Source organism: Dryobates pubescens, chromosome 11 (genome assembly GCF_014839835.1).
Source record: "Dryobates pubescens isolate bDryPub1 chromosome 11, bDryPub1.pri, whole genome shotgun sequence".
NCBI classification, from domain to species: domain Eukaryota; kingdom Metazoa; phylum Chordata; class Aves; order Piciformes; family Picidae; genus Dryobates; species Dryobates pubescens.
This window is the reverse complement of record NC_071622.1, coordinates 26546500-26558950: the sequence shown is the minus strand read 5'-3', so window position 1 is coordinate 26558950 and position 12451 is coordinate 26546500. Positions and strand designations below refer to the sequence as shown.

The window sequence follows — 12451 nt, the reverse complement described above, 5'->3', positions numbered from 1 at the left end:
TAATAATAGGTAAATTTATGTGAAAGGGCAGTAAATTGCAAGTTATTTACTGGTACTGCAGAGCTCTTAAGCCTGAAAGGTGTCTGTAAGAACTACCTGCATGGTGAAATTTCTATTTCCTAAGAAAGTCCAAAACTTTTAAAGTGTATTTTAATTTTCAATACTAAATTTCCACTGAGTGGAAATATATTTGTGTCACTGAATATGTTGGTGTATGCAGAAATTACATAGTTAGTTATAACGTAAATGTTCAAACACTTTCAAGAAAATTAATGCTGAAAGCTTGAGCTTCCAACCCCTCAGGCTTTTGGTATTGTCTGCTCACAATGAGCTTTAGTTCACTGTCAAAGTAGCAGAGTCTGGAAATTATAGCTGTAATAAACTTTGGAGCTTCATGGTCTAGCAGCCATGAATCTGTCTTATCTACTATAAGCTTTGAAAAGCATGCACAGCGTCTCCTCACATATCCTTTTTGTGGCGCAAGGTCTGAGTGATGTTCAAGTGTGGGACAGTTAACAACTTGGCAGGCCTTCCCATGTAATCTCAGAGTTTCAGCCATCAAGCTTCACCTAAGGAGCTGCTAAATGTTTGGTACAAATTGGATTAAATTAATTGACTCCTTGGATTTTCTTAATTCAGCCTTTCCTTGCTTAAACTGATAGAAGTCCTAAACTGAAGTAGGCAATAACAATTCCTAACTGCGCTGTTGGCTTTGTGTGTGTGTATCCTGACATACAAAGCTGTGAACCCAATTTGCTTGAGTTGCAGATTTAATAAGATTTTTTATTTAAAGTTAGCACTGAGCTGTAAGTGTAAGAGAGGAAGTGGAGAAACCCAAGATTAGAAACAGGGAGAACAGAGGAAATGCTATTTTCATAAAGAAAGTGCTGGCTACAGTTGTTTGGGGTTTGTTTCTTTTTAATTACTCCATTAATAACAAACCCGTATCTCAGGATGAAGTAAAGGTTTAGTGGAACATAAGAGGAACAGAAAGCTTTCATCAGCACTTAAAAACTATTATTAGTGTTCTGGTTTTTTGTATAAGTCTGGAATACAGGAGAACAAAGAAAGAAGGAAGGAAAAGAAAAACAAACAATAGGAGGTACAGAAGATGTGGGGTTTTTCTGGCATTTTATATACAATAATAATAGTAACAAATAAATTACTTCACTTATTATTCTTTTGCTTTTAAAATAATTCTAAAGAGAAGAAAAATCCACATTTACCTGTATGGGCAACACCACAAGAGCAACACAGATCATAATGACAACAAGCAGCTTTGAAGGCCATATCTTGGGTGTAACATCCCCAAAGCCCACAGTGGAAAATGTCACTATGCAGAAATAAAGGGAGTCAAAGAGAGTCAACCTGTTTCCTGCTCGTTCCAGATGCTGAATTCCACAAATGCTATGTAGAAAATAATGAATAGAGACACGAAAAATAAAAACTGTACTTAGGGTCAGTTCAAGTTTGATCATTTAACGTGCAGAGAACTACTTATTTTCAGAATTGATAAACTGCTTAACATAGACATTTTTTCCCTAAAGAAGAGTAAAAATTAGTATCAAACCAGAAGTGTGCTATTAATATTCAAATGCCATTGTAATAAAAAAAAAAAATTTGTTGACTCTTTGACTATGTTAGTCACAACTCCGTTGCTAGGTTTTGTTTAGTGGCTGTTGTGAGGGAGAGGTGGTATATAGAATACCATGGATTGATGCAACTCCTTTCTAAACCAGAACAAAACAGATGGTATACAATTGCCACCATTCAGAATTGTTTTATAAATCTCTTTTTTCAGGGAGTTTGCTGCTATGGCCAAGAAAATGTACCTACTGCTTTCTTGAAATCTGTCAGTCTTTCTGTTGGTCTCTACTCCTTTCTGTGCCTGCAGTTACTAGCAAGGACTAATTCTGAGAGTAGGTATTGCATACTAGAAGGATAATATTGGTCCAAATGAGAATTGACTGTCTAGAATAAACTGAACGTGAGAACTGCAGGCCATCGAATTGTCAGAAGAATAAACACCCTGGGTCAGCCTTCAGGTAGAAAGCGGAAGATGCCAACTGGTCGGAAGATTCTGCTTGCTGAAAGTACAGAACTTGGTTTTAGCGGAACAAATGAAGCTAACTCCTTCCAGTCACACATTCCTGTGAACTGGTAGTTACCTCTCTCGTGATCAGCAATGTGTTCTTTTGGTTTTGAGAAGCAGCAGCAGAATCTGTCCACAGGTCTTACTGCTATTTCCTATGTTGAACACATTTCACTTTGAAACACCACCATAAGGAGCTTCCCAAGTTTTAAACATGATCTTCCCTAATATAGCAAAATTACCTAGATCAGTGCAGGCTTTTAAATTGTGTTCAATCAATGTGAGATCCACCCTAAACAGCCTTTTTCCCCTTGGAGTTAGTAGAATGATTTCCCCTCGGAGAACTAGAGAGATAACCGATAAATAATATTGTACTTTTTAGTAATTACTCTAGAACATACCAGAGATGATTTCTTCATATATGGTGTGCAGATGGTAACAGTCACCATTAATATCTGCCATGGCAAGATCTTTGCATCACCAGGGAGACCCTGTGTTTATAACAGCTTTAGCAGTTGTTCTTCTGTTATCTGTTCTGTTCTCCAAAAATAATTTAGCTGTGGGCAGTGGCATTTCCAGAACATATGGATCAAATTCCCAGTTTCCTTTTCACAGTTCTAGCATTTGTAGTCTTCCCACATCTCAAAATGTTCCAAAAAAGGTGGAGTTTTTCACCCTGTTGTTTGAATAAGTTTCATCCTTCAGTCAGAACTGATGCTTTTATATTCCTATCCAATTTGTCCCACATTTTTCACTGGAGTTGTACTCCAGACCTTCCATAATTTCACTGTTCCCAGTTTTTCTGTTATTTTTTTTTCTTTTCCTTTTTTCTTTTTTTTTTTTTTTTTTTTTCCTGAAAAGGTCTATTATATTTTTGTGCCTGAAAATATTAACAGAAAGACTGCAAGGAATTATGCTAATTAAGTTCTCTTTTTGCCCCAGACAAGGAAATTTGTCAGCTAAATCCTTTCCCAGTGTTAATTTGAAGTAACGCAGTATACTGCAGAGCTATGCAAGCCATTTAGTATCATTATTCACATAAGTTGCATGTCATTTTAAAAGCAGGATTGTGACAGGGTTTTAACTCTTGGTTGTTATTATTCCTGATGACCTTAGTGCATTTTCTTCTCTTTAGTTGTCATTTTTGTGGGTACATTACTAAAACACATATCTTTGACTTAGGGAATTTAGGTTACAAGGGCGAGGAAAGCAGCAATTGCACTGAGCCAGTGATACAGTTCTCACATACCAGGACTACTACACCACACCACTGAGTGTGTTAAGTATCTGCAGATGGTGTAGTGTTAAAACATAATGCATGATCCTACCCTTGGTAGAAATGTTGGGTTTTTTTTCATGCTAGTGCCTGTGGAACTGCTTGGTGTTTGTATATGTAAAAGGGTCAGTTTTACCCTTTGCAGCTGACAGGATGGATTCAATTGTAATAAAAATTTGTACCCTATGGGTTTGGGTTGTTTTACACTGCCAAGAAATGAGAATTGTATATTCATTTTTTGTTCCTTTTGTGAAACCTTAAGAAAAATCTTAATAGCTTCCTTATATGAAGACTCAAGTCTTGGTGAAGGAGATACTACCTGTGTTAGTGCTATTAGCTTTCCATAGCCAGCCCACCCATTCTTACTTAAGCTTAACTGAAGTTACTATATGATGATGCACTTCAGCTTTTTCTAATTGAAAGGTAAAATTTCCATTTAATTTTTTGAAGCCAAGATTTCATTTTATCAACTGTACTCCCTTATAGTCCTACATACGCCCATTCCTCGAAGCCATCAAAACCATTTTGTGCCTGATCCAAAATGTTGTGGATTCAAGCTGTTTCTCATTGAACTCAGTGGGTATGAGCCAGAGCTTCTCACATTTGGTTAGCAATATTAAAGACGTGGGAGCTATTTCTTCTTTGATGAAGCATAAAATCAGCTCTTCTTACAACTTGTTGAACAAATGAGGTTTTTTCCCTCAAAATTACTTGCATCTCATTTGCAGCTCTCCCTAATTGTACTTGAAGCCCTAACCCTGAAAACAAAGAAATGATAAATCCAAAATTAGGTTACAAAGTCTTAATTTTAGTCGATGTTTTGCTGCTCTTGTTTTCACTAGAGCTTGAGATCACAAAACTGCAGAGAAAACCTGATTTTCGAGGGACAACTTTATGAGAGTCTAATTACCACATTAAATAGTACCTCTTTTACTCTTCCTTCAAGAGTGTTATAATTTAACCTCACCATCACTGCCTCCAAAGAAAGTTTACTTCTGCATCTACAGCAGATACCAATCTATCTGGGTTACCTGATCACGCTGAATAGACTGAGCAGTGGAAAGTCCACATGGAGTAGTTACTTCATTCACCACAACTTACTGACTTCTTTTAATATAACCTAATCCATTATATGAATAGTAGTACTGACTTATTTACTTCTTATTAATTAAATGTTAAACAGCATTTTAAAGATATGCATAAATACTGCATGTACTAATACAGGGAGCCTATGTTCTTGTCTGCCTTCCTAACATAATGAAATATGCAGTAACTTGGACTTCATCCCTTGGCCATTTTGCTGGTTTATAGTGGTATTTTTATATCATTCTTGCTTGCTTCCTCTTCCTCCTCTTCCATCCCATGAAGACACAATGATTTACTTGGTCACCCCTGGATAAACATAATGGTTTCAAGCAGAAAAAGGGCAATGCTCACACGAACTTGTTCTTGCGGAGAAAATAAGTCACTGTAATAGTAACTACACTGAAAATACCTAATTAAAGCATAGGGCCCAGTTCAGCACTATCTATATCAACTTTAGGTTTCCTGCAAATTCAGCAAGGCTGTCTTTTCACAGTGGATCCACATGAGCAGTTACAACAAAACAAAATTTGAGATTTAACATTACTAAACCTACATTTATTACAAAACTACTAGAGAACAGAAGCGTGATTTCAAATGCTCTACTACTACTGCACTTGAAAAGCAAAAAGTAAAGATAGTAGCATGTAATCTCTGAAGAAAAGGCATGTTTACTTTAGGTATCATTTGAACTTTTGAGAGTTCAATCTTCGTTTTACGGGAAGTTGTTTTTCTCATTCCAGGAATCTTTGTTTGCTTGGGTATTGCACATGCCAAAACTAACTACTGTTTGTAAATAACCTATTTCCAAAGGCAGGACAGAAATACTGTAGAGTAAATACACGTCCCAAACGTTAGTTATATTTTCCTTATGAGACACTACTGTGCTGTGTAGTCTGGTCCCACAAAAGGTGAAGGTGTTCCTAACCACCTTATATATGACCTAAAACCCTAATGCTTTGTGACAGAACCTCTAATTCTTGTGTAAATATTGAAGACGAGGCAAAGGGTAAGCGATGAGCATAAACTACATTAAGTGAACAAGTGAGGAGACAGTCAGAAAATACTCTGACCAATAATAAAATATCTATCCTATCCAAACACTGTAAAACTGAGGTTTTAAATAGCTGAAAACCAAATGCTCAATGTGGTATTTTCTTGTCTTTAATAAAACCTGTGGTTTTTCCTAAACATTTATTTTCTGAAAAATAAATTTCCATAAACAGCATTAAAATAGGGGGGAGAATTTTTTTTTTTAATGGCCTAGTTTAAATAGAAGTACCATTCCCAAAAATGTTAACATGACAGAATCTGGTACAATATATCATATATAATATATCAAATTTAAGAATTATAGTAAGTTCCAAGACAGTGAAAGGAATGAGGGAGAAATACTGATTGGCAAGAAGATTAAGGTTCTTATACTGTCTTTAAAGTAAGCCAGCAGAGAAGTACACTTCTTATACTTAGTGGGTAACAAATGCAGTAAATCATGCCGAAATGTATTTTCTAACTGGGCCCAAAAAAAACCCCACAAACCTCCACCAAGAAACCAGATACCACTGGCCATTGTGGCTTCTTAGTACTGTAGGATAAAAACAATGTTATAACAAGTATCTTGGCCACTTTTGCAACTCTAATGCCGCTTCATAGAATTGTTTAGGTTGGAAAAGTCCTCTAAGATTGTCAGGTCCAACCATTACCTAACTCTACCAAGTCTGGTGCTAACCCATGTCCTTCAGCACCACATCTCTGTCTTTTAAACAACCCAGGGACAGGTTTCAACTACCACCGTGGGGAGCCTATTCCAGAGCCAGTGTTTGAGAACCCTTTCAGTGAAGAAGTTTCTTCTAACATCCAATGTAAACATCCCTGGTTCAAATTGAGGCCATTTCCTCTTGTCCTATCAATTGTTTCTAGGGAGAAGAGATGTACATCAACCTCAATACAACCTCTTTTCAGGTAGTTGTAGAGAGAGGTCTCCCCTTAGCCTCTTTTTCTCCATGCTAAACCACCTCAGTTCCCTCAGCTGCTTCTTACCAGCCTTGTTCTCCAGACCCTTCACCAGCTTTGTTGACCTTCTCCAGACCTGTTCCAGCACCTCAGTATCTTTCTTGTAGAGAGGGCCCCAAAACTGAATCCAGTACTCAAGGAGTGACCACACCAGTGCTTCATCTGACACTCCAGTGTGTCTACTTTTCCAGAGTATTTGCTTTTCAGAAACCAGCATATGTTTTCATACAATAGACTCACCCCTTTTTTTCAGAATCATAGTAGTGAAAGACTCGGAATACCTCAACAGGTGTTAAATCAAGCTCTTTAGCTCTGTGGGACTTGGAATACAAGCTGATGTAAAGGTGCTGAACTCTTTCTTTCACTACACAGCAAGCCCACACGTTAGAAATGAATTCCGAATTTCTCTTCAGCTGGGAAAGTCCCCTTTTCATGCACTGCAACTGTATCTTTTACTTAAATGGTGGTGTTTGATGATATCATTATTGTTTACCCAAGGCATCTAATATAAGCATTTTCTTTCCTCAAATATCAGTACATTATACTCAGCTAATGGTTGCAAAAGCTCAACTTATAAAAATAAACTTCCACTGCCAAGCCATGTGGCTTCCTGAAACTGCAGAACATCTTGTTAAGCAGAACAGGATATTATGAAATGACCAATTGTATATAAATGTTTGCTGAAACCGAGTGGGAACCCTTCTATTCCTGATGCTGCATTTGGTAAAATGAGAAGTGAGCTGCAATGAAACAGCTCTGGTCACTGAGGCTGCAGAGCCCCACTGTGGGCAGGATTCACCTCACTGCATTTCCATAAAAAGATCTGTGCACATTTCAGTCTCTGAGTCCAAATAACTCTGTATTTCCACATGCTTTCAGACTGACACAGAGCTTTGGTGGTAAACAAAGTAAACCTTAGCATTCTAACTTCAGTGTGTCAATACTGGTGCAGCTAAGAGCCTGCTAGTCTGAGATTCTGGACTGTTCACACAAGGGGTCAGTAACTATTCAGAATCATGCAGTCAATACTTCAACCACCAAACAGTCTTCACCTGCAGTGTGTTACAGAATTAGGTGATGTTAGAGACCTGTTCTTTCTGAGGAAGAATAATTTAGCAATATACTTGTAATACTCAGAAAATATATGTACTGTGATGGGAAATTCAAATGCACACTTCTAATTTAATACACCAAATATGTTATGCTTTAGAACCTGAAGCTTAACGTTTCTTGCAGTAGTTTTGAAACACTCACAAGAGTGTAACAGTTGTTATGCAAACCACCCACATTCCCTTGATCAAACTGAATTAACAATTGGAAGATTCGTTATTCAAATATTTCTTAAACGTGCATAAGAAGCAACTAATCCAGAATGTAGAATCAGGATAGGAGTTGGAGACAGAGGTATTGATTACGACCAGGTTTAAATATATTTCATTTCCTAGTGACAGAATGCAGTTCAAAGTATGAAGACATGCTAAAGAATGCAATCTAGCTCCAGGACTCTGTCGGGATGTCTGCTGAAGGTAGGTTTGTTTTGAGGTGACTCATTGAAGATTCTATTCACTTTCTGAAGCCTGGTATTGTACCACTACAGAAACTCTTTAGTTATATACCTGGCAGATTTCAAACATGCTGAACTTGGACTTTAACTGTCTTTAACTACAGAACCCTGGCTAAGAGATGCCAATAGTAATAAAGAAATGGAAACTCAATCTTTTAAACCTCAAAGATCAGGTTCTACTATGGAAGCAGCACCATTTTTTATCATTATTTGCTCCTTTTTGAAGGAAGCAGTAATTATTGATTAGACTGCTACTGGTGATAAGGAAGATCCAGTCTCGTCTCTGTCCTCTATGACTGTGAATTCAAATTCAGATTCTGTTGCTTTCCTCTTTGTGAAAGCGATAAGAGATAGGAAGAAGTAGCAAACAGATTCTCAAGTTGGAAGGACGAAGTTTCTAGAAGGCCTTACAAAGAAAAAATGGCCAACAACCACATTGGATTAGCCAAAAGGCTCCTCTAATTCTGTCCTGCTTCTTCTGAGAGAAGTAAGATTTTTTAAAATGAGAGAATAAGCAAAATCATAATGGAAAGATTCTCCTCCAAAATACTCTGCCTCCAATAAAAGAACTTACAGTTCAGTATGCATACCCTAGCTCTGGTCCCAAAGCAAACATTCTCTGATGGACAGTGGATCAGCTCTTTGTCTGTCCTAGCCTGGGTACACTTCAATCTCATTACAAACACTCATCTGTGGTAAACTAGCCTGCAGTTCCTGACCTTGAATATATCCAGGGATGAGGCCTCAACTACCTCCCTGGGCAACCTGTTCTAATGGTAGAGAACCTGTTCCTAACATCCAATCTAACCACACTCTTCACTAACTTCAAACCGTTGCCCCTTGTCCTGTCAATGTAGGCCTTTGCAAACAGTCCCTCTGCAGCTTTTTGTAGCCCACTTCAGATACTGGAAGGCCACTATTAGGTCTCCCCAGAGTCTTCTCTTCTCCAGACTGAGCAACCCCAGCTCCCTCAGCCTGTCCTTGTTTGAGAGGTGTTCCAGCCCCTCAATAATCTCCATGACCTGCCTCTGGACCCACTCCATCAGGTCCATGTCCTTCTTCTGTTGAGGGCTTCAGAGCTAGATGCAGTACTACAGGTGAGGTCTCACCAGAGCCAAGTGGCAGAATCATCTCTCCTGATCTGCTGGTCATGCTTCTTTTGATGCAGCCCAGGATGCTACAAGTTAGTCACAAAATGACCTAACTCAAGTCATTGCATATTTTAACAACAAATGGATTTAAATTGCTAAGTATTCATTTTGACTTACACTACACTCAAAACCTGACAACTTCTTTCCTAGTTCCACGTAGGACAGGCTTTTTGTGGAATAGCAATTTGGAATCTTCCCACTAGTATTCTTTCATTTCTGCTGGTCAACATTGTCTTCTTACCAGATTCTGCTGTTTCCTTTAGTTGTCAAGGATATTCATCACAGATGAATACTTCCATCCGTTTTTATATCTCTTCGACAGCCTCTCTTTTATTTGCATTGTGAATGCAACTTTCCTACTGCTCTCACTGCTATTAAAATAACTGCTTCAGGACAAGCCAAGTTATCTTCCTGCAGTTACAAGGTTTTTTTTAAACACCTTAAACAAAAATTAATTTCTCAGAAATTTACAGATGAGTAATATTCAGGAAGAATGGTCTTTCTTGCACTGCTTATCCTACTGTGAAACTCAGACTGAGTAAATACAGGCTGCAGCGATCTAAAACTTGCGAGTGATTCACAGCAGGTACCACTTGTCTTATCTGCCTTAATCATAGGCATATGGCCCTTTGGAAAGATGACAGGTGAAAAATTTTCCTTTCCAGCTTAAATTTCCCTAAAATATATAATACATATTCCGTTGTAGAGTTATACCCAAGCTCTGTCAGAATGGAGTTCTATTTGTAGACTTGGAAGGAACTGCTGCCTTATTTATATCTCACTCACAATCTTTTAATATGCTACTGCAGTCACTCCTCATTGTATGCATTAAGCCCATCACTTTCCAGAAAATTGTCATCCATGTTTGTTTTCATCACCAATTGTATAAAAGGGCTGCAGAGTGTAACAATGACAATCTTCATCACTAGAAGACATGCAGAACTGATATCAGAAAGCTGATTTTTCCTGAGCCAGATCTGAGGCCACCTTGAAGCGTGGTCTGCCTCACAAATTGTACCCTCCTCAGTCCAGGTCCTGCAAGTATATCTTGAGAGTGATTATTCCATATAGAATTATTTTGTATGTGATGTATAACAAAGTAAGAAAAACTAGTCATGGACTAGTCATGGATTATCACTAGAATGGAATATTTCTCTTTACTAGAAACAGCATTTTATAAATTCACTGACCTTATGGATTCTTTAATTAGGCATCTAAAGGGGAGAAAAAGCACTTCTTGAGAAAAACAATAAAATATGCATTTATAAAACTAAAGGGTGAATAAATAGAAGACCCAGACATGTAGGCTAGAAGCCAATGAGAAGTATCTCTTTCTCATGGCAGCTGCTTGCTGTGCTTTATATAATCTTTCTGAGAACAAAGGGGAGAGGTTTGCAGATAGGGAAAGGAGACAGATGGAACATGATGAACTTACTTAAACATTTTGAGAAGCCCAAATGAAGACTACTATGAAATGCTATCATTTTGTAGGAACAGAGAGATAGAGATCTGTTGTGCTCCTCTTACTGTACAATGAGGATTTCATTCTGCAGATGAATATTTATAGATCAGTGAACACAAATGCTTCCTAATAACTTAAATGAGAATGTAATCTACTCCATTTTAGTTATTCTTATTTTGCTATTATTTACCTTTCAAGAAGTTTTATAAACTTAAGATGGTATTTCAAATAATTGTTCAAATGCTGAGCAATGAACATAAGCACATTCTCCAGCATTTTTAACAATAATTTTTTAAAGTAAAAATAACAGCCTTGCACATTATTTAGATTACAAAGGCCTGCTGTTTTAAAACGCAGTAATCTCCTTATATTTATAAAATGAAGCAAGAAGACACATTTGTTCTCCAAGCCACCTTTACAGACGAGGACTTTAGTTAATGGGAAACTTCCCATTGCTCTCCCTTCTGGAAAAATACACTTTAGAAGGAGTGTTTCAGGTAAAGAAAAGGCTGTAGTCAGATCACATTGAATCAGTTGTTTACACTTCTCATACTTCAAGCTGCCCTGTGAAATCGCTGACTCATTGATGTTCTTTTCTCTGTTAGCATTATGAGTATTTCCCTTCAGTATCTTTACGTGCACAAATAAGGCATCATTTAAACTTATTTCATACACACAGGTGTCGTCAGTGTTGGCACCTTTGCCAATGAGGTCACCTACACAGAAAATAAAGGCCACTAGTTATTGTCAAAGCTGTAGCCTCCTTGCCAACATTAGAACCAGTTTCACTTAATTTCTTTGATTCCTCTTAGTTCTTAGAAGCTTGTTCCATTCCAGTCCTGGGGTGCTGTCATGATCTTTATTTTTGTGGAGAACTCTTGAGATTGTGAAGGGTAGTGACAAGAGATGGACTGACAATTAAATGTGAAAAGGACTGAAGTCTAATCAACAGTGGAGAAAAATAATCACACAGATACCCCTGCGGGTTGTCAGTGGGGTTTGCTGGATCTGGGCAGCAGGAGTAAATCCTGTACATGTGCATTTCTGTTAGTGTTTTCCTCAATTTAGCTGCAACGTTCCATTAAATTTTTAAGGCAGAGAAAGATTATTCAGACCATGAGCAAAACAGAAGCATACACTGCATTGCTACTTTACAGGGGTAGCATCTGTCAAGCTGGTTAAATGGGTGGCTGTACAGGCAGTCTCAAGACAACTGCACTGATGTCCAGTCTCTATTTAAAACATTATCTGTAGACTCATGATGAGCAGAAAGTTCACTGCAAAGACCAGTCCATGATCCAAAGGGGTGTATGGAAAATGTGACTTAAATAATTAGATGGCATGCTTTGGTTAAGTCAAATATTTGCTGCTGTTACTCAAAACCCTCTTGCCTCATGCCGGCTTTAGAATTGAAGTGCTGGCTGGAGCAAAGTATTATGGGGCTTGTAGTTCAGATTTTAACATGAGGGGCTTCCTGTTCCAGTGACTGCCTTTGGGTTCCAGGGTTTTGGGTGTTGGCTCTCTTCTGCTGAGATAGAAGCAGGAAAGGAAGAGATGGGGGAACAGCCCCCTGGCTGGGGGTTTTAGCTAACTTTTTTCTGTTTGCTGCTGCTTTCTGCTGTGCTTTTTCTGCAAATAGGTTAAGGTAATTGTGCATTTATGTTATCTCATTTATACTAAATTCTTATCTTATCTCACTCTCTTTGTCTCAACCTGGAATTATTTTGTGTGTTGCTTTTCCCTCAGCTCTGTGTTGGGGGAAACAAACAGGTTAACCCGTTCAACCTATTAGAATACTGTAACCTGAAAA

General features: G+C 37.9%; 1 protein-coding gene across 2 annotated transcripts in view; it reads right to left on the bottom strand.

The window, feature by feature from the left end:
* KCNT2 (potassium sodium-activated channel subfamily T member 2) overlaps window positions 1-12451 on the bottom strand; it is a 124287-nt gene that overhangs the window by 52370 nt on the left and 59466 nt on the right. For both annotated transcript variants that reach the window (XM_054165143.1, XM_054165142.1), the window contains exon 10: window positions 1227-1407. In XM_054165143.1, the coding sequence (XP_054021118.1) occupies window positions 1227-1407 (181 nt within the window). The remainder of the gene's footprint in view (window positions 1-1226; window positions 1408-12451) is intronic.